The sequence below is a fragment of the Phyllobates terribilis genome, unplaced genomic scaffold, assembly GCF_046119375.1.
Source record: "Phyllobates terribilis strain yellow unplaced genomic scaffold, ASM4611937v1 Scaffold_12__6_contigs__length_324123572, whole genome shotgun sequence".
NCBI lineage: Eukaryota > Metazoa > Chordata > Amphibia > Anura > Dendrobatidae > Phyllobates > Phyllobates terribilis.
Window position 1 is genome coordinate 307,209,885 of NW_027362772.1, and position 27,967 is coordinate 307,237,851.

General features: G+C 47.6%; 2 protein-coding genes across 9 annotated transcripts in view; one reads left to right on the forward strand and one right to left on the reverse strand.

Annotated features, from left to right (window-relative positions):
• Window positions 1-15,201, forward strand: part of FEZ1 (fasciculation and elongation protein zeta 1) — a 99,590-nt gene extending 84,389 nt beyond the window's left edge. For 4 of the 5 annotated variants that reach the window (XM_073657350.1, XM_073657353.1, XM_073657352.1 and 1 more), the window contains 6 exons: window positions 3,082-3,247; window positions 4,211-4,485; window positions 4,658-4,738; window positions 6,885-6,960; window positions 7,065-7,130; window positions 14,369-15,201. In XM_073657350.1, coding sequence (XP_073513451.1) covers window positions 3,082-3,247; window positions 4,211-4,485; window positions 4,658-4,738; window positions 6,885-6,960; window positions 7,065-7,130; window positions 14,369-14,385 — 681 coding nt within the window. In that variant the 3' untranslated portion in view covers window positions 14,386-15,201. The remainder of the gene's footprint in view (window positions 1-3,081; window positions 3,248-4,210; window positions 4,486-4,657; window positions 4,739-6,884; window positions 6,961-7,064; window positions 7,131-14,368) is intronic. The other variant, XM_073657351.1, reaches the window with a different exon arrangement.
• A 3,151-nt stretch (window positions 15,202-18,352) lies between these two features.
• PKNOX2 (PBX/knotted 1 homeobox 2) overlaps window positions 18,353-27,967 on the reverse strand; it is a 392,364-nt gene continuing 382,749 nt past the window's right edge. For 2 of the 4 annotated variants that reach the window (XM_073657345.1, XM_073657343.1), the window contains 4 exons: window positions 27,120-27,302; window positions 21,607-21,683; window positions 19,650-19,801; window positions 18,353-19,147 (listed from right to left, as the gene is read on the reverse strand). In XM_073657345.1, the coding sequence (XP_073513446.1) occupies window positions 18,933-19,147; window positions 19,650-19,801; window positions 21,607-21,683; window positions 27,120-27,302 (627 nt within the window). In that variant the 3' untranslated portion in view covers window positions 18,353-18,932. The remainder of the gene's footprint in view (window positions 19,148-19,649; window positions 19,802-21,606; window positions 21,684-27,119; window positions 27,303-27,967) is intronic. The other 2 variants (XM_073657344.1, XM_073657347.1) reach the window with 2 other exon arrangements.

A 27,967-nucleotide genomic window follows, 5' to 3' on the forward strand; every position in this document is an offset into this window, starting at 1 on the left:
TGATGGGTCACATGACCCTCTTCCCATTGAAAAAAAATAAAGTTGGATCCAAAATGGCCGACTTCAAAATGGCCGCCATAGGACGGTGATCTCCGCCATGACATTTCTTACTACGTTCCTTGATTGATGTTATTTCCTTCCATCCTCTGGTTGTCATTGATCGTCTATATGAGTTGTAGTCAAGATTCCTGATGCAACAAATCCGTCCATCACAGAAAATTGTGGAAACCATTATTAACTCATTCTTGCCATGGACAATTTAAATTTTTGTGCTTTTCATTTTTTCTCTCTCTTATTCCAAGATCCAAAAAAAAAAATCCAAATGTGGTGAAATGCACCTCTGTGTTCCTAAATCAGAACTCGGACCCTCGCGTTAATTAGATGGATGTGTGATACCTGGACGTCCCGGCCTGTCTTCTCCAGCTCCAATGTCGTCGGTGACAGCGGGTCGCTGTTTACAGCCTCCATCAGTTATTCTATATTATACCACAGATCGCTGTAATGACGCTGGTGTCATGGCTGCTGTATGTACTGAATCTGTCGCTGATCGGCTCTGGTCCCATTGACTTATAATGGGTTTGTTCTGGGTCTTTTCTGTAATATTTTGTTACTGGGTGGAATAGTGCAGCCGGCTGTGATATCTGCCCGTCGGCGATGATGATGAGCACCGAGCCGCATCCAGTGATGGCTTTTATGACGTCCAGTGTGGTAGAGCCGAGCTACCACAGCATCAAGACCAGGGACGGTCGGGTCAGGACCATCCAGGACCATCCAGGTATGAATTAAGAATTTGGAATAAAAAGCAGCAATGAATAAATACAACAAGACCAAAAGGAAAAGACGCTTAAAAAAAAGATCAAAGGATCAATCGGAATCTACATACACCATAACGCACCCATTCTTAATTCTGTATGACAGCCGACATTATAGGACAGGAAATCTGCAGCAGAAAACAGATAATATAGAACAAGAGCTCGTCCCACCAAAGACGCTGTAATGGGGGGGACTCCCAGGAAGGAGCAGGGACCCCGGCCTCCAATATGCTGCTGTCCTCCACAAGCCTCACGTGTTGTGGCCTCACTGCCATAGATCCACAGGTGAAACGGATGGTCAGGAGCCCCTGTGGCTGCACCAATGGCAGATGACGGATGGTTGGGGAAATCTGTGGCCGCGTGGATGGTTGGGGGCATCTGTGGCTCTTTTAGGATGCGACTTCTAACGATATGATCACTCCACCCTTTCACCCAATATAGGGCTTCAACTGTTTCTCGGGGCCCAGTGGAGACAGATTTGGTGTCCATTTATTATATCGGCTCTAAACTGGATGGCTCAAGATTATTATTATTATTATAGCACCATTCATTCCATGGCGCTTTACATGTGACAGGGATATACATAGCACAAACAATTACAATAAATTTTGAACAATAGAAGTCGGCGACTCGTACAGGAGGAGCGAGGTCCCTGCCCGCGAGGGCTCACTGTCTACCAGGGATGGGTGAGGATACAGTAGGTGAGGGTAGAGCTGGCCGTGCAGCGGTATGGTGGAGCGAGGACCCTGCCCGCGAGGGCTCACAGTCTACAGGGGATGGGTGAGGATACAGTAGGTGAGGGTAGAGCTGGTCGTGCAGCGGTATGGTGGAGCGAGGACCCTGCCCGCGAGAGCTCACAGTCTACAGGGGATGGGTGAGGATACAGTAGGTGAGGGTAGAGCTGGTCGTGCAGCGGTATGGTGGAGCGAGGACCCTGCCCGCGAGGGCTCACAATCTACAAGGGATGGGTGAGGATACAGTAGGTGAGGGTAGAGCTGGTCGTGCAGCAGTATGGTGGAGCAAGGACCCTGCTCGTGAGGGCTCACTGTCTACTAGGGATGGGTGAGGATACAGTAGGTGAGGGTAGAGCTGGTCGTGCAGCGGTATGGTGGAGCGAGGACCCTGCCCGCGAGGGCTCACAATCTACAAGGGATGGGTGAAGATACAGTAGGTGAGGGCAGAGCTGGCTGTGCAGCGGTATGGTGGAGCGAGGACCCTGCCCGCAACGGCTCACTGTCTACCAGGGATGGGTGAGGATACAGTCGGTAGGGCAGAGCTGGCCGTGCAGCGGTATGGTGGAGCGGTGGTTACTGCAGGTTGTAGGCTTGTCGGAAGAGGTGGGTCTTCAGGTTCCTTTTGAAGGTTTCCACGGTCGGTGAGAGTCTGACGTGTTGGGGTAGAGAGTTCCAGAGTAGGGGGGAAGCACAGGAGAAATCTTGTATGCGATTGTGGGAGGAGGAGATAAGAGGGGAGTAGAGAAGGAGATCTTGTGAGGATCGGAGGTTGCGTGCAGGTAAGTTCCGGGAGACTAGGTCAGAGATGTATGGAGGAGACAGGTTGTGGATGGCTTTGTATGCTGTGGTTAGGGTCTTGAACTGGATTCTCTGGGTAATGGGGAGCCAGTGAAGGGATTGACAGAGGGGAGAGGCCGGGGAATAGCGGGGCGGCAGGTGGATTAGTTGGGCAGCAGAGTTTAGGATAGATTGGAGGGGTGCGAGAGTGTTAGAGGGGAGGCCACAGAGCAGGAGGTTGCAGTAGTTGAGGCGGGAGATGATGAGGGCATGCACTGGTGTTTTTGCAGATTCATGGTTGAGGAATGTGCGGATCTGGGAGATATTTTTGAGTTGGAGTCGGCAGAAAGTGGAAAGGGCTTGGATATGTGGTTTGAAGGAGAGATCAGAGTCCAGAGTTACCCCGAGGCAGCCAGCTTGCGGGACCAGGGAGAGTGAGCAGCCATTGACTATGATGGATAGGTCAGTTAGTCTATTTTCTTCTATTAAAAGATCTATTTTTAACTCTTGCTGTCCCGGTTGCTGCCCTCAGCCAGCCCCCCTGGCCGCCTCACTCACTCATCACCTTCAGAACAATAAACAGGAGTGAACAGAGCTCGAGGTATTGCACATGCAGCTGTAAGTCCAGGGTTTTACTCTCAGATCAGGAGACTTTATATAAAGGGCTTGTTTTCTGCAAGAGGTTTCATAAGAGACGTCCCAGTGTGAAGGCCAATATCCCAGTACATCACAGTATATAATGTCTGTTTCCCCTGCAGGTTATTGAAGAGATCGAGGAGATGATGCAGAACTCCCCAGATCCTGAGGAAGAACTGGACGAAGATGAGAACGACCTTGAAGAGATTTCTTCTCGCTCAGACACCGTTCTCCTCCAGGAGATGCAGGCTCTGAGCCACAGCTTCAACAATAACTGGACCGCAGAGGGTAAGGACCCAACTCCACGCACCCCGACATCTCCACACACACACGCCCCCGACCTCTTCACCCGCCCCCCCGACCTCTCCACCTGCCCCCCTGACCTCTCCACCCGCCCCCCTGACCTCTCCACCCGCCCCCCCCAACCTCTCCACCTGCTGCCCCCCCCCCGACCTTTCCACCTGCCCCCCCCGACCTCTCCACCCGGCCCCCCCACCTCTCCCGCTCACCCCACACCTCTCCCGCTCACCCCACACCTCTCCCGCTCACCCCACACTTGCATTGTAGACGGAGCCCAACCCTATATCCATCCTATTGTACTCTGACATTATCTGTTTGTGGGGCGATAACACAGTCACAGTGCCCCCTGGTGGCCTGCTAGTGAAACACACTGTCAAAAAGCACAACAAAGATGGAAAGAGGTGAACACAAAATCCCCAAAGCAAACACCATCTTACCTCGATATGAAAGATTATTTGGTGACTTATTTTTTCATGTCATTAGCAGATATATTGGGGTCTTTTTGACCAAATTAATAATAAATATATATATATATATATATATATATATATATATATATATATATATATATATATATATATATATATATATATATATATATATATATATATATATATATATATATATATATATATATATATATATATATACACACACACATACATACATATGTAACATGCGGCCTTTCAGATGAGAATTGGTTGCCTGCACAGTAACACACTGAAAAATGTACTGGAAAAAAAAAAGCCTGATGCCAGTTCTCATATGCTGAATGTGATCAGGTGGCGTTCTTATAACAGGGGGAATAGCATCTTTGGAGTGACATGGAGCAGAATGACCGCATATGGGAGGCTGTGAACCCGCCCTCACATCCACATAAGAAAAGGCAATTGCTTTATACGCCATGATATACCAGCTGCTGTAGAATAACACTTCTTGTGTCCCATCCAGCAGGTCTGCAGCACATGAGCACCGAGGAGCTGACGCAGTTACTGGAGCGGGTGGAGCGAGCCATCTGCGACTACTCCGAGGAGCTGGTGCAGCATCTCGCCCGACGGGATGAGCTGGAGTTTGAGAAAGAGGTGAAGAATTCCTTCATCACGGCTCTGCTGGAGGTCCAGAACAAGCAGAAGGAGTACAGAGAGCTGGTGAAGAAGAGGAGGAAAGAGAAGGGCCTCAGTCTGCAGAGCAACCGCTCCGAGAGAAACGGACAGATGCCCATGAAGGTACCAGGGCGAGCAAGGGAGGGTCGAGGCGAAAAAACGGCCAGATATGAGTAATGTCATTATTCTCCACTCTCCGAGCACAGGCCGGGCTTATCTGTATAGTGAATTTCTCATCTTCATAGTGATATTCCTCTGCTGTGCACATTGCGACTAAAGCTCTGCTCTTCTGCAGCGTTTCAGCATGGAGGGGATCTCCAATATTCTGCAGACGGGAATCCGACAAACATTTGGTAATTCGGGGAACGAGAAGCAGGTGAGTCCCATTGTGCTCAATGCTCAGCGCCCGAGTGTTACGTCATTTCTTATTTTACTCACTTTATGTATTGTTAATAATGGCTGTTTTTAGCACAACTGTGTAGTTATCTATAATGGGAATAAATTACTTTCATGAATATAATTAAACGCATTTCCTTAGCATTTGGCAGCCACTGCGACAGTCAGGACACAATCGCTATGTGAGACTTTACCGCACACGTCTCAAGGCTTGTTTTCATCCATTATTGCAATTCATTAAAACCATAAAACTGCCGACCTAGAACGTGAACACCACTGACGTCTGTTATTAAATCGCTGTATATGGAGACGGTTCAGGCTTTTACTATATACTTTATATATATATATATATATATATATATATATATATATATATATATATATATATATATATATATATATATATATATATATATATATATATATATATATATATATATATATATATATATATATATAAATAAAAAAGAAAGACAAGGGCAAAATACACAAATACCTGAAAGTATATGAATAAATTGAACAGTGCATAAAAATAATAATAAATAATAAAGGGTATTTACTTAACATAAATTTTCATCAAAATAATGTAAAAGCCATCCCGCAACGTCACGGCAACCCTTATGGGACAGTCCTAACTCTAATATTTAATATTAAAAACCTTACCATTTGTCAAGTGACATCCATATGGATGCCCTTATCCATATGGATGTCACTTGACAAATGGTAAGGTTTTTAATATTAAGTATTAGAGTTAGGACTGTCCCATAAGGGTTGCCGTGACGTGGCGGGATGGCTTTTACATTATTTTGATCACAATTTGTTAACTAAATACCCCTTATTATTTATTATTTTTTTGCACTGTGCAATTTATTCATATACTTTCAGGTATTTATGTATTTTGCCCTTGTCTTAGTTTTTTTTCTTCTGTCCAATGGCCTTATATGAACATGCATTTACACTTTGCATGCACATCAATTTACGTTTCAGTTCAGACTCCCAGGTTTATACTTTATATATACTTTATGTGGCTGCAGCATAAAAAATACATGAAAATCTCATTATACTGCTCTGTGCGTGGGATGCATTGTCTTTCAATGGGGGGAAATGCTACAGGAAGTTTATTTCCAGTTACATTTATTTGGGGGGGATTTGTGGGATTTTCATAGGGTTTATAGGATTCTTTTGTAAAATGATAGGTATAGAAAAAAAAGAAAGATGCAGCAATCACAGCGACCGCCTCATGTATTCCCATCAGTATTTTAGCTTTGCTGCCGTCTGCATCACATGTGTAAGAAGCTGAAGGAATACGGACTCGCTGCTGTGCAGCATTTATGGCATGAAATTGGCGGTCTCGGCACATTTACTTTACCAAACCACTCGTATTGCTAGTAATAAAGTGACCGCAAGTGTCAGCGGGGGTCTCCTCACATCGGGAAGTGTCCAGAGGTTGTACCTGTAAACGCTCCAAGCCTCTAGTCTTGATTGACAGCTTTAGCGTTGCCCTGTATTATTTGGAGGGTTGGGAGGGTTTAATGGCCAAATGTCAAGACCTGGCACATCTAACGGGTATATGGCTGGGCATGATGTCTTTATAGAATTTCTTTAGGTTTTCTTAATTCTTTTAATAGCAAATTTGTCACCAGATTGAACAATACATATTTAAATAGGTTTTTTAGTCCTGACAAGACTGGTGTACTTGCTTTCAAAATCCTTGTCAGAATGGCAGTAAAAAATCCTTTCCGAAAGTAAAAAAAAAAAACAACGTAATTTCCGCTCTCCCATCCTGATTGACCGCTCCTCAGCGTGAGCTGCAACTTGTACTGGGAAGTGTGAGATTTTAAGAGTCAGTCAAGTTGGATGAGACTCTCTTTAGTTGATATGGATTTTCATAGTAAGTACACCAGTGTTACCAGGTCAGACAATAATGTATGTGGATTAAAGCTGAATAAGACATCCGGTGCAGAGATCAGTCCCAACAGCTTCCAGATAACTGAAACACCAGATAGTACATTGTAAGCTGGGAGAGCATGTAAAAAGTTACGGTGTTACTCCCAGCGCTCACATTAAGGACATTTGATTGTGAAGTACAGTGTAATGTGTGAACATGATCTGATCTTCTCTCGCAGTATCTGAATACAGTCATCCCTTATGAGAAGAAAGCGACACCCCCAACCGTGGAGGACCTGCAGATGCTGACTAACAGTAAGCCTGCCCCCTAGTGGCCACTTATTATTACTCCCAATAACTAGACCCTTATCACAATGATCATTTTCCTCTACTAACTCCACGGCTTTCTATCCCCGCAGTATTGTTTGCAATGAAAGAAGACAGTGAGAAGGTCCCGATGCTATTAACGGACTACATATTAAAAGGTAAAGGTCTTCTCCTGCCTTAGTAGTGCGGAAAGCAATAAAAGGCTCGTCTGCGGTAAGAAGAGACCGTCCTCTATTCCACAGAGGTCGGGCTGTAAATATCCGCTCTCTTGAGAACTAATGGTGTCCGTGGTTAGACGTCTCCAGCTCCCTGGTGTTCGTGTATCCACACTTCATCTGATAGAGTATTAAATACCGTCACGTGATTTATCAGCTACTAGGCGCTGTTCACATCACACTTCTGCTCTCCAACACTTCAAGGTCAAAAGTAGGAATACCTGTAATTAATACCTTTGACTTTATCGGGCCTTAACTTAGTGCAATATACACTGCTCAAAAAAATAAAGGGACCCCTGAAATACCCCATCCTAGATCTGATTGAATGAAATCTTCTCATTGAATACTTTGTTCTGTAGAAAGCTGAATGTGCTGACAACAAAATCACACAAAAATCATCAATGGAAATCACATTTATTAACCAATGGAGGCCTGGATCTGGAGTCACCCCCAAAATTATAGTGGAAAAGCACACTACAGGCTGATCCAACTGTGATGTAATGTCCTTAAAACATGTCACAATGAGGCTCAGTATTGTGTGTGGCCTCCACGTGCCTGTATGACCTCCCTACAACGCCTGGGCATGCTCCTGATGAGGCTGAGTATTGTGTGTGGCTTCCACGTGCCTGTATGACCTCCCTACAACTCCTGGGCATGCTCCTGATGAGGCTCAGTATTGTGTGTGGCCTCCACGTGCCTGTATGACCTCCCTACAACGCCTGGGCATGCTCCTGATGAGGCTCAGTATTGTGTGTGGCCTCCACGTGCCTGTATGACCTCCCTACAACGCCTGGGCATGCTCCTGATGAGGCTGAGTATTGTGTGTGGCCTCCACGTGCCTGTATGACCTCCCTACAATGCCTGGGCATGCACCTGATGAGGCTGAGTATTGTGTGTGGCCTCCACGTGCCTGTATGACTTCCCTACAACGCCTGGGCATGCTCCTGATGAGGCTTAGTATTGTGTGTGGCCTCCACGTGCCTGTATGACCTCCCTACAACGCCTGGGCATGCTCCTGATGAGGCTGAGTATTGTGTGTGGCCTCCACGTGCCTGTATGACCTCCCTACAACACCTGGGCATGCTCCTGATGAGGCTGAGTATTGTGTGTGGCCTCCACGTGCCTGTATGACCTCCCTACAACGCCTGGGCATGCTCCTGATGAGGCTGAGTATTGTGTGTGGCCTCCACGTGCCTGTATGACCTCCCTACAACGCCTGGGCATGCTCCTGATGAGGCTGAGTATTGTGTGCGGCCTCCACGTGTCTGTATGACCTCCCTACAATGCCTGGGCATGCTCCTGATGAGGCTGAGTATTGTGTGTGGCCTCCACGTGCCTGTATGACCTCCCTACAACGCCTGGGCATACTCCTGATGAGGCTGAGTATTGTGTGTGGCCTCCACGTGCCTGTATGACCTCCCTACAACGCCTGGGCATGCTCCTGATGAGGTTGCGGATGGTCTCCTCTGGGATCTCCTCCCAGATCTGGACTAAAGCATCCGCTAACTCCTGGACAGTCTGTGGTGCAACGTGACGTTGGTGGGTGGAGCGAGACATGATGTCCCAGATGTGCTCAATCGGATTCAGGTCTGGGGAACGGGCGGCCAGTCCATAGCTTCAATGCCTTCATCTTGCAGGAACTGCTGACACACTCCAGCCACATGAGGTCTGGCATTGTCCTGCATTAGGAGGAACCCAGGGCCAACCGCACCAGCATATGGTCTCACAAGGGGTCTGAGGATCTCATCTCAGTACCTAATGGGAGTCAGGCTACCTCTGGGGAGCATATGGAGGGCTGTGCGGCCCTCCAAAGAAATGCCACCCCACACCATTACTGACCCACTGCTAAACCGGTCATGCTGAAGGATGTTGCAGGCAGCAGATCGCTCTCCACGGCGTCTCCAGACTCTGTCACGTCTGTCACATGTGCTCAGTGTGAACCTGCTTTCATCTGTGAAGAGCACAGGGCGTCAGTGGTGACTTTGTCAATCCTGGTGTTCTGTGGCAAATGCCAAGCGTCCTGCACGGTGTTGGGCTGTGAGCACAACCCCTATCTGTGGACGTCGAGCCCTCATACCACCCTCATGGAGTCGGTTTCTAACCGTTTGTGCAGACACATGCACATTTGTGGCCTGCTGAGGGTCATTTTGCAGGGCTCTGGCAGTGCTCCTCCTGTTCCTCCTTGCACAAAGGCGGAGGTAGCGGTCCTGCTGCTGGGTTGTTGCCCTCCTACGGCTCCCTCCACGTCTCCTGGTGTACTGGCCTGTCTCCTGGTAGCGCCTCCAGCCTCTGGACACTACGCTGACAGACACCGTAAACCTTCTTGCCACAGCTCGCATTGATGTGCCATCCTGGATGAGCTGCACTACCTGAACAACTTCTGTGGGTTGTAGAGTCCGTCTCATGCTATCACGAGTGTGAAAGCACAACCAACATTCAAAAGTCACCAAACCATCAGCCAGAAAGCATTGGTACTGAGATGTGGTCTGTGGTCCCCACCTGCAGAACCACTCCTTTATTGAGGGTGTCTTGATAATTGCCAATAATTTCCATCTATTGTCTATTCCATTTGCACAACAGCAGGTGAGATTGATTGTCAATCAGTGTCGCTTCCTAAGTGGACAGTTTGATTTCACAGAAGTTTCATTTACTTGGAGTTATATTCTGTTGTATAAGTGTTCCCTGTATTTTTTTGAGCAGTGTAGTTTACATTTCACTACCTGTGACTTTCCTTCCGTCCGTGCCATCCATCCTGTAATGCAAACTGGTTGTGTTTTTTTTTTTTTATTATAGTTTATTGATAACCTATGCAAAGAACAATTTGCTAATATTGGACGTACGCTTTTAACTCCGTTTTGGAAGAAGGAAAGAAGTGTATACCTTAAATGTGAAATCATCTTTATTGTACAAATGTCCTCTAATGAATGCAGACTTTTGCCTTTGTTTAACCCCTTAAAGAGGAAGTTCACTTTTAGTAAAGTACATAAAATTACAAACTCACTAGTACTTCACCCCCTGGATCCGGTGCGTCCTGCCGCTGCTACGATCTGTGTCTTGTAGCTACAGTGGTTACATCAAGAGCACAGCATCACCGAGCTCAGCGTTGTGTGTGGTCGACCTGTGGTCGAGCTCTGAGCGTCACAACACCAGAATCGCGTCGGTGGGGAGCCAGAGCCGGCCCGACTGGAGGAAGAGAACCTGCGGAGTTTATTATTTTATGTACATTATCCACTTTGGGGAGCGTTTTATTGACAGTAGACATCCCGGGCAATTTTTAATTTTTGCGTTTGTTTTTTTCCCCTCACCTTCCACCAAGAGGCAGAATTTTTATTTTTCTATTATATTTTTTTTTTGCAAAAAGAGTTGTAATTTTGTACAACATTTTCCTGGAAAAAAAAGTCCAAGTGGGATGAAATGGTAAAAAAATGAAATTCTGCATTCTTTTGGATTCTGTTTTTAGTGTTCATTGCTCAATAAAATGACCTGGAAACACAATTCTCCCGGTCAGGACGATTACATAAATAAAAAAAAAAAAAAAAAAATGCAAATTTGGTATTATGTGTTATAATTGTACTGCCGGGGAGAATTGTGTTTCCAGGTCATTTTATTGAGCAATGAACACTAAAAACAGAACCCAAAGAGGTTGCTGGAGTAAGAGGCACCAAGTTCATTTCGAGGCGTGCGCCTCCTAACAAGTTTAGCACATTTTATGGCGGCCTTGTGCCAGAGACAGTAGCGGATCAGTCATGGACTGTGGGATATTTTTGCTATAATTAACTTTACTTTTGTTTGTAAATTATAGCAAAGTTTGTTTGATTTGTGCTAAACTTCACCCACTTTTCAAAAATATGCTGAGGCTGGAGTAAAAACCACAAAAGGTGCAATTTTTTTTTTTTTTTCTGCAACTCCGTGTTGCACAAAACTTTTGCAACAGTTTCACAAAAGCTTTCTGGCCCAAACGGATGAATCGGGTCTATATTGTAAACATGATGTGAACAGGGCCTTCCTTGCTGAGTAGTTTACTGGTATCAACGTCAGGGACCCAACATATGACATACAGTGGGTACGGAAAGTATTCAGACCCCTTTAAAATTCTCAATTTTTTGTTTTATTGCAGCCATTTGGTAAATTCTTAAAAGTTAATTTTTTTTCTCATTAATATACACTATATAACAAAGGAGTGGCTTCAGGACAACTCTGTGGCCATTCTTGACTGGCCCAGCCAGAGCCCTGACCTCAACCCAATTGAGCATCTCTGGAGAGACCTGAAAATGGCTGTCCACCAACGTTCACCATCCAACCTGACGGAACTGGAGAGGATCTGCAAAGAAGAATGGCAGAGGATCCCCAAATCCAGGTGTGAAAAACTTGTTGCATCATTCCCAAGAAGACTCATGGCTGTACTAGCTCAAAAGGGGGCTTCTACTCAACACTGAACAAAGGGTCTGAACACTTATGACCGTGTGATATTTCAGTTTTTCTTTTTGAATAAATTTTCAAAAATTTCTACATTTCAGTTTTTTTTTCAGTCGAGATGGGGTGCAGAGTGGACTTTAATGAGAAAAAAAAATGAACTTTTTAGAATTTACCAAATGGCTGCAATGAAACAAAGAGTGAAAAATGTAAAGGGGTCTGAATACTTTCCGTACCCACTGTATATTTCTGTATTCTCCACATTTAAATATAGTACAGACCAAAAGTTTGGATGCACCTTCTCATTTAAAGATTTTTCTATATTTTCATGAAAATTGTACATTCACACTGAAGGCATCAAAACTATGAATTACCACATGTGGAATTATATACTTAACAAAAAAGTGTGAAACAACTGAAAATATGTCTTATATTCTGGTGACTCTATATAATAGATCCCTCTGCGTGTAATGACTCTATATAATAGATCCCTCTGCGTGTAATGACTCTATATAATAGATCCCTCTGCGTGTAATGACTCTATATAATAGATCCCTCTGCGTGTAATGACTCTATATAATAGATCCCTCTGCGTGTAATGACTCTATATAATAGATCCCTCTGCGTGTAATGACTCTATATAATAGATCCCTCTGCGTGTAATGACTCTATATAATAGATCCCTCTGCGTGTAATGACTCTATATAATAGATCCCTCTGCGTGTAATGACTCTATATAATAGATCCCTCTGCGTGTAATGTCTCTATATAATAGATCCCTCTGCGTGTAATGACTCTATATAATAGATCCCTCTGCGTGTAATGACTCTATATAATAGATCCCTCTGCGTGTAATGACTCTATATAATAGATCCCTCTGCGTGTAATGACTCTATATAATAGATCCCTCTGCGTGTAATGACTCTATATAATAGATCCCTCTGCGTGTAATGACTCTATATAATAGATCCCTCTGCGTGTAATGACTCTATATAATAGATCCCTCTGCGTGTAATGACTCTATATAATAGATCCCTCTGCGTGTAATGACTCTATATAATAGACCCCTCTGCGTGTAATGACTCTATATAATAGATCCCTCTGCGTGTAATGACTCTATATAATAGATCCCTCTGCGTGTAATGACTCTATATAATAGATCCCTCTGCGTGTAATGACTCTATATAATAGATCCCTCTGCGTGTAATGACTCTATATAATAGATCCCTCTGCGTGTAATGACTCTATATAATAGATCCCTCTGCGTGTAATGACTCTATATAATAGATCCCTCTGCGTGTAATGACTCTATATAATAGATCCCTCTGCGTGTAATGACTCTATATAATAGATCCCTCTGCGTGTAATGACTCTATATAATAGATCCCTCTGCGTGTAATGACTATATATAATAGATCCCTCTGCGTTTAATGACTCTATATAATAGATCCCTCTCTGTGTAATGACTCTATATAATAGATCGCTCTGCGTGTAATGTCTCTATATAATAGATCCCTCTGCGTGTAATGTCTCTATATAATAGATCCCTCTGCGTGTAATGACTCTATATAATAGATCCCTCTGCGTGTAATGTCTCTATATAATAGATCCCTCTGCGTTTAATGACTCTATATAATAGATCCCTCTGCGTGTAATGTCTCTATATAATAGACCCCTCTGCGTGTAATGACTCTATATAATAGATCACTTTGCGTGTAATGACTCTATATAATAGATCCCTCTGCGTGTAATGACTCTATATAATAGATCCCTCTGCGTGTAATGACTCTATACAATAGATCCCTCTGCGTGTAATGACTCTATACAATAGATCCCTCTGCGTGTAATGACTCTATACAATAGATCCCTCTGCGTGTAATGACTCTATATAATAGATCCTTCTGCGTGTAATGACTCTATATAATAGATCCCTCTGCGTGTAATGACTCTATATAATAGATCCCTCTGCGTGTAATGACTCTATATAATAGACCCCTCTGCGTGTAATGGCTCTATATAATAGACCCCTCTGCGTGTAATGGCTCTATATAATAGATCCCTCTGCGTGTAATGGCTCTATATAATAGATCCCTCTGCGTGTAATGACTCTATATAATAGATCCCTCTGCGTGTAATGACTCTATATAATAGATCCCTCTGCGTGTAATGACTCTATATAATAGATCCCTCTGCGTGTAATGACTCTATATAATAGATCCCTCTGCGTGTAATGACTCTATATAATAGATCCCTCTGTGTGTAATGACTCTATATAATAGATCCCTCTGCGTGTAATGACTCTATATAATATAGGAGTTTCACTTTTTGTATTGAAGAACTGAAATAAATTAACTTTTTGATGATATTCTAACTTAGTGAGATGCACCTGTATGTATATGTGTATTTTATTATAATAGGACCATTTAGTCCATGCGTTGCTGTTGTGCACACTTTTAGGCTGTTGATCATTACTGATGACTCCGTCCTCCTGCCCCTCATTAGCATTAGTTTATACTTGTGTCCTACTAATTTATCTGCTGTATTATATAAATGGCACAAAAGCCCCAACTTTTATGGTAGTGGAGAGAAATATACATAATCTTAAGACTTGCACATAGATTTCCACCTGCCGTCTTAGCACGTGCGTCTTATTAACCCCTTGCTTTCTCACCTCTTAGAAGCCACAGGTGGAGAGAACAATTCTACCGCTGAAAATTGTCTGTGAAATGATCTTTGTCCTTTTTTTTCTCCTTTTTTTTCTTTTGTAGTTCTCTGCCCAACCTAACGCGTGCCACCCGGACGGCGGATCAGGGAGAGCATTGATGTCGCATCAGGACTGCATGACATAACCTATACATTTGCATTGAATTAATCAGAGTTACAGGCCGGTATTGATTATTATTACCTATTGCTTTCTCATCAGTTTAACCACCATGTGCTCAGAGGAACATGGAATTAACCCTTTTGCTATTTTGTGTTACCCATGAGCTCTTTGGTTAGTCTTCTACCAAAATTTCTGCCTCCTGCTGGAAATCGGTAGTCGACGGATGCCTTGTGGTAGAACTCTACCTACCTCATGATCAACAGTAAAGTGGGCTTTTGGGGCAATAAGTTTTGTTACTACTACCAGTACCTTACTCTGTGAGGTGGAGGAATGATGGCGGCCTGGAGCAGCGGATGATGGATCCACATTGGATTTCCTGTGATATAACTCATCTGTAGTATTGTAAGACCTTCAGGGCATTTACCTGTGACAGTGTTTTTGGGCGTCCGCTCTTCCTTGTATCTTATTACTCATTTTTGGCCAAATCAGCATTTTTTTTTTTTTTTCCTCCTTATTATATTGCTGAGATTTTCACCTGTTTTGTGTAACACGTTATGGAGAGATTCAAAGTCATGTTTGTTGCCAACAAATAGCTTTAATGGCGGCTTCCTGCGGGCGATGAGTGTCCCTGCGAGTATTACCGTGTCTCCGATGTATCATCCGCAGCCAGGAGGGGGCGACGTCTGACACGTGGAGGTCTCTGTACATTGTAGTGTATTAGAATGTGTCTTGCCTTGTAATAGATGATATGAAATAAATCTCATGTAGTGAACCTTTGCCGTATCTTCTGTCATTACACTAAAATCTACACTCTCTCATGGAGGGGGGTAAGTGAATCGGAGGTGTGCTTTCAGATTGCAGAGACCCCCTGGGCTTGTAAGGCTGCATTCACATTGTGAAGCAAAATTATACAACACTGCTACCAAATCGTGCAAAAAGAAATAACGTGGCCATATTGTATGAGTGCTGCTAAAGCCTGTTCTACAGAGAAGAGGATCCTTATGCTTGGTGTAGCACACGGAGATGCACGGACCCTCGCCCGACCCTCCAGATTCATGGAGAGCGTCTGCCTCCCAGATTCATAGAGAGCGTCTGCCTCCAGATTCATGGAGAGCGTCTGCCTCCAGATTCATGGAGAGCGTCTGCCTCCCAGATTCATGGAGAGCGTCTGCCTCCCGATTCATGGAGAGCGTCTGCCTCCCGATTCATGGGAGAGCGTCTGCCTCCCAGATTCATGGGAGAGCGTCTGCCTCCCAGATTCATGGAGAGCGTCTGCCTCCCAGATTCATGGAGAGCGTCTGCCTCCCAGATTCATGGAGAGCGTCTGCCTCCCAGATTCATGGAGAGCGTCTGCCTCCCAGATTCATGGAGAGCGTCTGCCTCCCAGATTCATGGAGAGCGTCTGCCTCCCAGATTCATGGAGAGCGTCTGCCTCCCAGATTCATGGAGAGCGTCTGCCTCCCAGATTCATGGAGAGCGTCTGCCTCCCAGATTCATGGAGAGCGTCTGCCTCCCAGATTCATGGAGAGCGTCTGCCTCCCAGATTCATGGAGAGCGTCTGCCTCCCAGATTCATGGAGAGCGTCTGCCTCCCAGATTCATGGAGAGCGTCTGCCTCCCAGATTCATGGAGAGCGTCTGCCTCCCAGATTCATGGAGAGCGTCTGCCTCCCAGATTCATGGAGAGCGTCTGCCTCCCAGATTCATGGAGAGCGTCTGCCTCCCAGATTCATGGAGAGCGTCTGCCTCCCAGATTCATGGAGAGCGTCTGCCTCCCAGATTCATGGAGAGCGTCTGCCTCCCAGATTCATGGAGAGCGTCTGCCTCCCAGATTCATGGAGAGCGTCTGCCTCCCAGATTCATGGAGAGCGTCTGCCTCCCAGATTCATGGAGAGCGTCTGCCTCCCAGATTCATGGAGAGCGTCTGCCTCCCAGATTCATGGAGAGCGTCTGCCTCCCAGATTCATGGAGAGCGTCTGCCTCCCAGATTCATGGAGAGCGTCTGCCTCCCAGATTCATGGAGAGCGTCTGCCTCCCAGATTCATGGAGAGCGTCTGCCTCCCAGATTCATGGAGAGCGTCTGCCTCCCAGATTCATGGAGAGCGTCTGCCTCCCAGATTCATGGAGAGCGTCTGCCTCCCAGATTCATGGAGAGCGTCTGCCTCCCAGATTCATGGAGAGCGTCTGCCTCCCAGATTCATGGAGAGCGTCTGCCTCCCAGATTCATGGAGAGCGTCTGCCTCCCAGATTCATGGAGAGCGTCTGCCTCCCAGATTCATGGAGAGCGTCTGCCTCCCAGATTCATGGAGAGCGTCTGCCTCCCAGATTCATGGAGAGCGTCTGCCTCCCAGATTCATGGAGAGCGTCTGCCTCCCAGATTCATGGAGAGCGTCTGCCTCCCAGATTCATGGAGAGCGTCTGCCTCCCAGATTCATGGAGAGCGTCTGCCTCCCAGATTCATGGAGAGCGTCTGCCTCCCAGATTCATGGAGAGCGTCTGCCTCCCAGATTCATGGAGAGCGTCTGCCTCCCAGATTCATGGAGAGCGTCTGCCTCCCAGATTCATGGAGAGCGTCTGCCTCCCAGATTCATGGAGAGCGTCTGCCTCCCAGATTCATGGAGAGCGTCTGCCTCCCAGATTCATGGAGAGCGTCTGCCTCCCAGATTCATGGAGAGCGTCTGCCTCCCAGATTCATGGAGAGCGTCTGCCTCCCAGATTCATGGAGAGCGTCTGCCTCCCAGATTCATGGGAGAGCGTCTGCCTCCCAGATTCATGGGAGAGCGTCTGCCTCCCAGATTCATGGGAGAGCGTCTGCCTCCCAGATTCATGGGAGAGCGTCTGCCTCCCAGATTCATGGGAGAGCGTCTGCCTCCCAGATTCATGGGAGAGCGTCTGCCTCCCAGATTCATGGGAGAGCGTCTGCCTCCCAGATTCATGGGAGAGCGTCTGCCTCCCAGATTCATGGGAGAGCGTCTGCCTCCCAGATTCATGGGAGAGCGTCTGCCTCCCAGATTCATGGGAGAGCGTCTGCCTCCCAGATTCATGGGAGAGCGTCTGCCTCCCAGATTCATGGGAGAGCGTCTGCCTCCCAGATTCATGGGAGAGCGTCTGCCTCCCAGATTCATGGGAGAGCGTCTGCCTCCCAGATTCATGGGAGAGCGTCTGCCTCCCAGATTCATGGGAGAGCGTCTGCCTCCCAGATTCATGGGAGAGCGTCTGCCTCCCAGATTCATGGGAGAGCGTCTGCCTCCCAGATTCATGGGAGAGCGTCTGCCTCCCAGATTCATGGGAGAGCGTCTGCCTCCCAGATTCATGGGAGAGCGTCTGCCTCCCAGATTCATGGGAGAGCGTCTGCCTCCCAGATTCATGGGAGAGCGTCTGCCTCCCAGATTCATGGGAGAGCGTCTGCCTCCCAGATTCATGGGAGAGCGTCTGCCTCCCAGATTCATGGGAGAGCGTCTGCCTCCCAGATTCATGGGAGAGCGTCTGCCTCCCAGATTCATGGGAGAGCGTCTGCCTCCCAGATTCATGGGAGAGCGTCTGCCTCCCAGATTCATGGGAGAGCGTCTGCCTCCAGCCGACTGCTGTGATCAACCTCGGTCCTGATGGAGCTTTTGGGCCAGAGTCAATATCTGACATGTCTCCGCAATTTTGTGCACATTATTGCAGGTAAAGCCCTCCCCTCCGTGTGCACACTGCTTACTCCAGCCGGCACCACATTACTCAGCACCGGTCCTGTGTACTCACCTTCCTGGCCGCAGTACAGAATGTGAAGCCACAGGCCGCTCTATAATTGTCATACTCTGTTTATATGGAAATTTCATAAAACAGTTTAGTTGCCAAAATAGATGAGTCCTGATAATAGTCCGTTATCTGAACGATCGGGGGGCGGCGGCGAGGAGTGCGGTCCCAGAATTTACACACAAATGCTTTTGATATTTTTGTTCTAGAGATGAGAAGTTTTATCCATGTACATATAGATACACGTGTGCCGGGCCGGCATATCTATACATACAGTCGTCTTCCGAGAGAAAAACTGGGAAAACGTTTCATTATCATTCAGTCTCAATAATACAGAAAAAAAACTTGACCTAAAAACATCTTGTTTTTTTTTTTTTTAAAAAAAAAACAAAAACAGGAAACCAATATGGCCACAACATGTGGCTCTGTAAACATGTGTCCGTCACTTTAAATAACAGCCGGAGCGGGGAGCGGCCGCCACCAGACGGGGGTCCGGGAGAGACGACTGTTTACATCCTTCTGTCTGAAGAACAGTACAAGAGATTAGTCTCTGCTCGTGAGTCCTTTATGTTAATGGGAGCAGAGAGGTGAAGTCCCATCACGGGCGGCTCTGGTCCACCAAAATGTGCAGAGGGGCAGACATTACTCCGAGCAAGTGCAGGCCGTGGGCTTCAGTCAGAGACAGGTCAACCAGCGGCCGTGACCAATCGATAGACCCTCAGCCTGGGATTAGTAATATTGCAGATGGGGGGCGCAGGGCAGCAGTTCGCTACTCCAGGGAGTCACTTTGTTCTAAGCCCAGGTCACTGACGTTTGTCGTCTGGAGATCTTCACTGTCCTCCTCCAGTTCATCCTCTTCCATCTCCTCCTCTTCATCCTCCTCTTCTGTTCCATCTAGCGAGTCGTCATGTGCACTCATCAAGGCCTGCTGCATGGACAGAGCGTCCGACGACAGAGACTGGAGGTTGTCGATGTTCACAGAACCTGCAAAATAGCACCAAATGTAAAGAGTTCGCCTTAAAGCGGTATTCCCATCTCCCCTGAGAAGAAACGGATGGGGCACTGGAATTCAGTATGCCCGATCCTTCTCTTTCCCGACACAAACCGTTGGGGTAGTCGGGCCGTCCGCGTACATAAAGATTGCTATTTCAAAAGGACACAGCTGAGTTTGGCTGACTTTGCTTTGTCCACCCTGTACGGGCACCGTCAGAGATGGGTGCAGACGAACAGCAACGCTCCAAGGGGGAAAACTACCAGTAACGTGAATGTTTCAGCTTCTCTCCCTCCTAGGCCATATTCATGAGAAAAGCTCTGAGATAGAAGATGTATCATTGCCTTATAGGTGAATAAAGTGATCAGACGTCACAACCTAATCGCTGAGAGTGTCTGCTGCCATAATAAATCACAGACTGTGATAAATGGGGAGCTTAACCCTGCAATCTACAACTCCAGCACTCTCCATCAGGGTTAGTCCCAGATAACGCACCTTGTTGCTGTAACACTCCGGCTGCGATTGAGTTGGGCCAGAACCGCTGGGTTGGCCGGTGCTGAGACTTTATCTTCTTTGCTTTTGGTGCGGGGTCTGGATTACTGGCATCTAACATTGGCTGCAGAATGCGCCTCCTGGCATTAATGAACCTACAATACCAAGAATGCGATTAATGATGGGTTGAAGAAAAAAAAAGAAAAAAATCCAGGCTGGCAATTATAACACTGTCCACCAGATGGAGCCCTTCTATTCTATATTATTAGCTGCAAAGACAAAGCGCTGCTCCTGTAAGACGCGAAAGACTAAAATGAAAAGTTCTGCAATTTTATAACAATTTTTTTTTTTTCAAGATATCTAATTTCTTTCAATAAATAAAAACGTCCAGAGGCTGAAAACCCTTCTGACCTGATCCTATATACATGGACACATCTGTCTTATACCCTGGGGTGATAACGTGCAGTGTGAACAGACCCGGATCAGACTACTTTTTTTTTTTTATTAAAGGGTTTTCTTAAAAAAAAAAATGGGCCTAGGAGGAAAAATTGGATAAAATAATTAAATATTTGTTACCTTACCTGATGATTAATCCACGGCTGTTATGGTGGTCCCCTGATATGTCCTGCAGGGACGTCCTCAACTACCCACATAACTGTGACAGTCGCTGAGGCAGACCGGGACGCCATCAGTGCAGGAAACCACAGGAAGCACCAGAGCCATGAGATTTATCAGATCAGGAATGGGTCTAATTATTTTACTTCGCTCTTATCAGACCATTTTTTTTTTAATTTAAATCAAAAGGTGTCACATCTCACACAAATGAACATTTACTTTAGAAACCCGGGTTCCTGTGACCTTTGCTGTTACTAGGAACATTGGGTGAGGTCCAGGGCTACACGGAGAGGCAGCAACTAACCGCGAGAAGAATAAACTCCATGGAATCTCTGTGCATAAACTTTTCACTACTTTTTTGCAGCACGGGGGCTCAGTGGTTAGCACTGTATGGTGGCTCAGTGGTTAGGACTGTATGGTGGCTCAGTGGTTAGCACTGTATGGTGGCTCAGTGGTTAGCACTGTATGGTGGCTCAGTGGTTAGGACTGTATGGTGGCTCAGTGGTTAGTACTGCACGCTGGCTCAGTGGTTAGCACTGTATGGTGGCTCAGTGGTTAGGACTGTATGGTGGCTCAGTGGTTAGCACTGCACGCTGGCTCAGTGGTTAGCACTGCACGGTGGCTCAGTGGTTAGCACTGTACGGTGACTCAGTGGTTAGGACTGTATGATGGCTCAGTGGTTAGCACTGCAGCCTTGCAGCGCTGGGGTCCTGGGTTCAAATCCCACCAAAGACAACAACTGCAAGGAGTTTGTATGTTCTCCCCGTGTTTGTGTGGGTTTCCTCCGGGTTCTCCGGTTTCCTCCCACACTCCAAAGACTGATAGGGAATGTAGATTGTGAGCCCCGATGGGGACAGTGATGATGATGTCTGTAACACGCTGTGTATAATTAATGGCGCTATATAAGTGAGTAAAATAAATAAAATCTCAGCGCCTCCTTCGGGATAATCACATTTTATCTTCCATATACACCGGTTCTGCCGTTAGAGAAATTCTTCATTAATCTCAGAAATAATCTTAGTGATGTCACAGACAGATTGTAGCAAGAAATCAAATGTGGAGCCTCCGTCACATCGCAGAATCTGCACCGAAAATCTGCAACATGTACAGTCCAATAAATGCGAGCGGCGTTTATAAGTCTCCATTCACATGTGGCGGATCTGAGATTTATGGATTTTAACTTTTCCAAAGCAATAATTAGATATCGCTGCAGAGATTTTCCAGTTGTCAACGTTCTCCAGCACCAAAATACAACGAGTATCTGCATGGATGAAGCCGCAGCTCGCAGGGGCTGCGCAGGGGGTCCGGCTGGCGGTTTAGTTGTCGCGCAGCCGGAGTCACTTACCAGTTGTTGACTTGCAATAGTGTGAGGTTTGTCTGTGCCGCGATCTGCCGCTTCTCGTCCTCTGTCGGGTACGGGTGCTGAAAGAAACATCACCAGTTATATAGTGACAGCCCGCACCGACGGTAATGGTATATACAGATACAGGCAGCACCAATGGTTAAGAGTATACAGGAACTCCACCCGATTGTAACACCGCACCCTGGCAATTGTTTTCACACTTCATATAAATATGTATTAAAAAATATATATATTTTTTTTTTTTTACTACTCAGCGATTCAGATTCATTGACATAAAACCAGAAGCCCCCCTCAATACGAACAGAGCCGAGGAAGACCTTCTCTAAAGAAGAACTCCGGCCGTTTGTGGACGGTGATGATGCCGGTAGATAGCTCAGACTCTACGTCTTCTTTCCCTACAACAAATATTAATGAATAAAGCTCACCTACTGTTAGAAAATATTTTATTATGGGGGCTTGGAATGATGCATGATGGGAAATGAGAACAAAGGTGAATAAGCTCAAAGGTTTTATTGTATCATTTTTGCAGTCTCCGGTTTTCCAGCTATTTCTGCTGCACTGATCACATTCTCGACTCTATTCACATGTGCAGTTAAAAAACAAAACAGAAAATGTTTACAACCCAAAACTGGAGCAAGAGTGAAAGAAACCAAAACTAGACCTAATAATGATATGAATACGGGCCAGGCCAGAAACCAGAGTGGTGGAGTACAGGAGTACGGATGCTTCTGGCAGAGGTCCAGCTGGTAGAGAGTCTTTAAGGCAATGCTCCCGGGAAAAGAGTATGAAGTACAGAACCCGTGTACAGTACTATGGGACCACCTCAACCACATGGTGCAGTGACAGTGTAATATCCACAAGGGGCACTAGATGGCAGCAAAGAGCCAGAAATTACATCCATCCAAGTCCCAGCACTCGCTCTGCTGTGAAGTCATCAGCTGCTTGTATCACTCAGCACCCCCCATATTACAGGTCCCCTTGGGCAGCAATGCCCCCATATTACAGGTGCCCATGGGCCGCATCGCCCCCATATTACAGGTGCCCATGGGCAGCAGTGCCCCCATATTACAGGTGCCCATGGGCAGCATCCCCCACCCATATTACAGGTGCCTATAGGCAGCGGAGCCCCCATAATACAGGTGCCCATGGGCAGCATCGCCCCCATATTACAGGTGCCCATGGACAGCATCACCCCCATATTACAGGTACCCATGGGCAGCATCGCCCCCATATTACAGGTGCCCATGCGCAGCATCGCCCCCATATTACCATGTGCCCATGGGCAGCAGTGCCCCCATATTACAGGTGCCCATGGGCAGCATCCCCCACCCATATTACAGGTGCCCATGGGCAGCATCCCCCACCCATATTACAGGTGCCTATAGGCAGCGGAACCCCCATAATACAGGTGCCCATGGGCAGCATCGCCCCCATATTACAGGTGCCCATGGACAGCATCGCCCCCATATTACAGGTGCCCATGGGCAGCATCGCCCCCATATTACAGGTGCCCATGGGCAGCATCGCCCACCCATATTACAGGTGCCTATAGGCAGCAGAGCCCCCATAATACAGGTGCCCATGGGCAGCATCGCCCCCATATTACAGGTGCCCATGGACAGCATCACCCCCATATTACAGGTACCCATGGGCAGCATCGCCCCCATATTACAGGTGCCCATGGACAGCAGCGCCCCCATATTACAGGTGCCTATGGGCAGCATCGCCCCCATTTTACAGGTGCCCATGGGCAGCATCGCCCCCATTTTCAGGTGCCCATGGGCAGCATCGCCCCCATATTACAGGTGCCTATAGGCACCAGCGCCCCCATATTACAGGTGCCCATGGGCAGCATTGCCCCCATTTTACAGGTGCCCATGGGCAGCATCGCCCCCATTTTACAGGTGCCCATGGGCAGCAGCGCCCCCATATTACAGGTGCCCATGGGCAGCATTGCCCCCATTTTACAGGTGCCCATGGGCAGCATCGCCCCCATTTTACAGGTGCCCATGGGCAGCAGTGCCCCCATATTACAGGTGCCCATGGGCAGCATCCCCCACCCATATTACAGGTGCCTATAGGCAGCGGAGCCCCCATAATACAGGTGCCCATGGGCAGCATCGCCCCCATATTACAGGTGCCCATGGACAGTATCGCCCCCATATTACAGGTACCCATGGGCCGCATCGCCCCCATATTACAGGTGCCCATGGACAGCATCGCTCCCATATTACAGGTGCCCATGGGCAGCATCGCCCCCATATTACAGGTGCCCATGGGCAGCAGCGCCCCCATATTACAGGTGCCCATGGGCAGCATCGCCCCCATTTTACAGGTGCCCATGGGCAGCATCGCCCCCATTTTACAGGTGCCCATGGGCAGCATCGCCCCCATATTACAGGTGCCCATGGGCAGCATCGCCCCCATTTTACAGGTGCCCATGGGCAGCATCGCCCCCATTTTACAGGTGCCCATGGGCAGCAGCGCCCTCATATTACAGGTGCCTATAGGCAGCAGCGCCCCCATATTACAGGTGCCCATGGGCAGCATCGCCCCCATTTTACAGGTGCCCATGGGCAGCATCACCCCCATTTTCAGGTGCCCATGGGCAGCATCGCCCCCATATTACAGGTGCCTATAGGCAGCAGCGCCCCCATATTACAGGTGCCCATGGGCAGCATTGCCCCCATTTTACAGGTGCCCATGGGCAGCATTGCCCCCATTTTACAGGTGCCCATGGGCAGCATCGCCCCCATTTTACAGGTGCCCATGGGCAGCATCACCCCCATATTACAGGTACCCATGGGCAGCATCGCCCCCATATTACAGGTGCCCATGGACAGCATCACCCCCATATTACAGGTACCCATGGGCAGCATCGCCCCCATATTACAGGTGCCCATGGACAGCATCACCCCCATATTACAGGTACCCATGGGCAGCATCGCCCCCATATTACAGGTGCCCATGGACAGCATCACCCCCATATTACAGGTACCCATGGGCAGCATCGCCCCCATATTACAGGTGCCCATGGGCAGCATCGCCCCCATTTTACAGGTGCCCATGGGCAGCAGCGCCCCCATATTACAGGTGCCTATAGGCAGCAGCGCCCCCATATTACAGGTGCCCATGGGCAGCATCGCCCCCATTTTACAGGTGCCCATGGGCAGCATCGCCCCCATTTTACAGGTGCCCATGGGCAGCATCGCCCCCATATTACAGGTGCCTATAGGCAGCAGCGCCCCCATATTACAGGTGCCCATGGGCAGCATTGCCCCCATTTTACAGGTGCCCATGGGCAGCATCGCCCCCATTTTCAGGTGCCCATGGGCAGCATCGCCCCCATATTACAGGTGCCCATGGGCTGCATCGCCCCCATTTTACAGGTGCCCATGGGCAGCATCGCCCCCATATTACAGGTGCCTATAGGCAGCAGCACCCCAATATTACAAGTGCCTATGGGCAGCATCCCCCACCCATATTACAGGTGCCTATAGGCAGCGGAGCCCCCATAATACAGGTGCCCATGGGCAGCATCGCCCCCATATTAGAGGTGCCCATGGACAGCATCACCCCCATATTACAGGTACCCATGGGCAGCATCGCCCCCATATTACAGGTGCCCATGGACAGCATCACCCCCATATTACAGATACCCATGGGCAGCAGCGCCCCCATATTACAGGTGCCCATGAGCAGCATCGCCCCCATTTTACAGGTGCCCATGGGCAGCAGCGCCCCCATATTACAGGTGCCTATAGGCAGCAGCACCCCCATATTACAGGTGCCTATAGGCAGCAGCACCCCAATATTACAAGTGCCTATAGGCAGCAGCACCCCAATATTACAAGTGCCTATAGGCAGCAGCACCCCAATATTACAAGTGCCTATAGGCAGCATCGCCCCCATTTTATAAGTGCCCATGGGCAGTCGCAAAAGTTTAGCGCAACTTGAAGTTGCACCAATATTTTGTGCCTTTTTTGGCGTGTTCACCTCGGCTGAAGTGTGTGAGACAGGGCGAGGTGAAGCTCATCCTAAAAACTCATCAATAGTTGTGGCGTAACTTACTGACTGGAGTAACATTTCGGGCGTGGAGGCGTCACCGCTTGTTGGATTCGGTGCATCTTATTCCTGTACAAAGCTCCAGTCTTTGTGAATAGGGCCCGACCTATTTCTAAAATCTCATTCACACGGTGCATTTTTTCCTCGCTTATTTGGTGTGCTTTAAAAAAAAAAAAAGCAGCATTTCAATTCTTTCAGCAATTTTACTGCTGTTTTTCTCCAATGAAATAAAAATTGTTTAACACAAACAGAAAAACACATCAATCTGCGTCCGATGCGAGCTCCGTCGAGTCTTTGATACTTTTTTTTTAACGCCACTGAAAAAATTAACATGCTGAAAAAATGTACAGTGTGAATGAGAGCTTAGAAATCGCATTCATTTTGCTGTAAACCAGAAAGATCCCCAATATCGTCTTTAGGGTCTGTCTAGTGCTGTTTGTATCATTATATAACACACATAGGTGTGAACAGAGCCGTAGCCGTACTGCAGATATTTTACAGATGGGTGGTCTTAACATAAAACTTTAATTTGATAAAGGTGAATTCTGTTCTCGGCCCCCCCCCCCCCCCCCTGGACATTGCAGGTACGAGGAGACAAGCTGGGAGGACAGAAGAAAACACGGGAGGCCATTATCTGCGCAGCCACCGGGTCAGCACCGGGCTAATGAATATTAAAGGTTCAGTGACATTTAAGATTTCATTACTCCGCTCTTCACATAAACTCGTCCTTAAATGCACCAGCGGCTTCTACATCACATCTATTCTTTACTGAAAAGCTGTACAGAAAAAGAAGAGACTGCGGCGCGGCGGAGCCGTGATATTGGTCCTTCACCCCCAAACCCCCGAATCACACAGCAAATCATCGGGCTGAATCAGCTCCCGCACTTCTCCGGTTCTGCGTCTTGTCTTCTTTTATTTGCCATCTTCCTAGTCTGTGATTTTTCCATTTTTTTTTTTTTTTGCAGTAGATTCCAAAAGCTTTTCTTCCTTTAGTTGCCACTAGAGGGAGCTCTACGCATACAGATTTATTCAGAGCTCCCCCTAGTGGTGGCTGAAAAAAAGGGGATTTTGAATACTAGTACTGACTTCTAAACCAACCTATAAAACACCTTTCCTCGAGATTAGTAACTTGGAAACTCTCACTGCACAAGGCCAGAAATGTCCTCATCAAATACCCAAAAAATTTAGGGTTGAACTAGAAACTACCAGATTTCACTAATTTACCATGACCACAGTGCCAGGATACAATGTAAGCGCCCTCCTTATACCCTTACGTCACTATCCCCCTTATACTCCCACACTGTTACATTAATATCGTCATTATCCTCCCAGTATCCCCAGTATATGACCAGTATCTCCACTGCAGTCTGGAGATTGGGGGCCACGCTCCCCGTCACAATGGGCCGGCTGTGGGCTTTAGTGGCTCTTACCATTAGGTGCTGGAAAAGCCATGAGCGCATTATGTTGGTGGCGTGCTTCGGGAGGACTCCGCGCTTGTTTTTAGACTTTTTATCTTCCCCGTCAAGCAGAGAGGTCAGTTCCAGATTGACCTGTGGGACAGCAGAGAAGCCTGAGTATGAAATGTGCTTTATATCCATCAGATTCATCGCCCCCTGAAGAAAACAATGTAAGAACGTCCTTTTCTTAAGAAATAAGGCAAAAAGAACACACAAAAACACGTGCAGAAAGCAGAACTTCTACAGAGCGGCAATAATGGCGAGAAGATCGGAGGGAGTCTCGAAGGGAGGCTCCATCCTCAGCAACATTTAAAGGGTTATTCCATAAAGCCATTGATCCATAGCACAGAAGTTGCTGATCGCTGGGGTCTGACCACTGGGCACCCAGCCGTCCTGTAATGGAGGATCCGCCACCCCCCATGATTGGAGCGGAGGTGCCAGGATCGGCCTCCGCTCCATTCACTGCCAATGGGACTGCTGGAGAAAGCGGAGCACAGGGCGGAGCGCAGGGCAGAACACGGGGCAGAACACAGCGCGGAGCGCAGGGCGGAACATGGGGCGGAGCGCAGCACGAAACACGGGGCGGAACACAGGGCGGAACACAGGGCGGAGCGCAGCGTGGAACACAGGGCGGAATACAGCGCGGAACACAGGGCGGAGTGCAGGGTGGAGCGCAGGGCGGAGCGCAGCGGGAACGCAGAGCGGAGCGCGGAACAGAGCGGAGCGCAGAGCGGAACAGAGCGCAGTGCAGCACGGAACGCAGCGTGGAACACAGAGCGCTGCTATATCTGCATTCCCACAGTCAATGGAGCGGAGGTGCA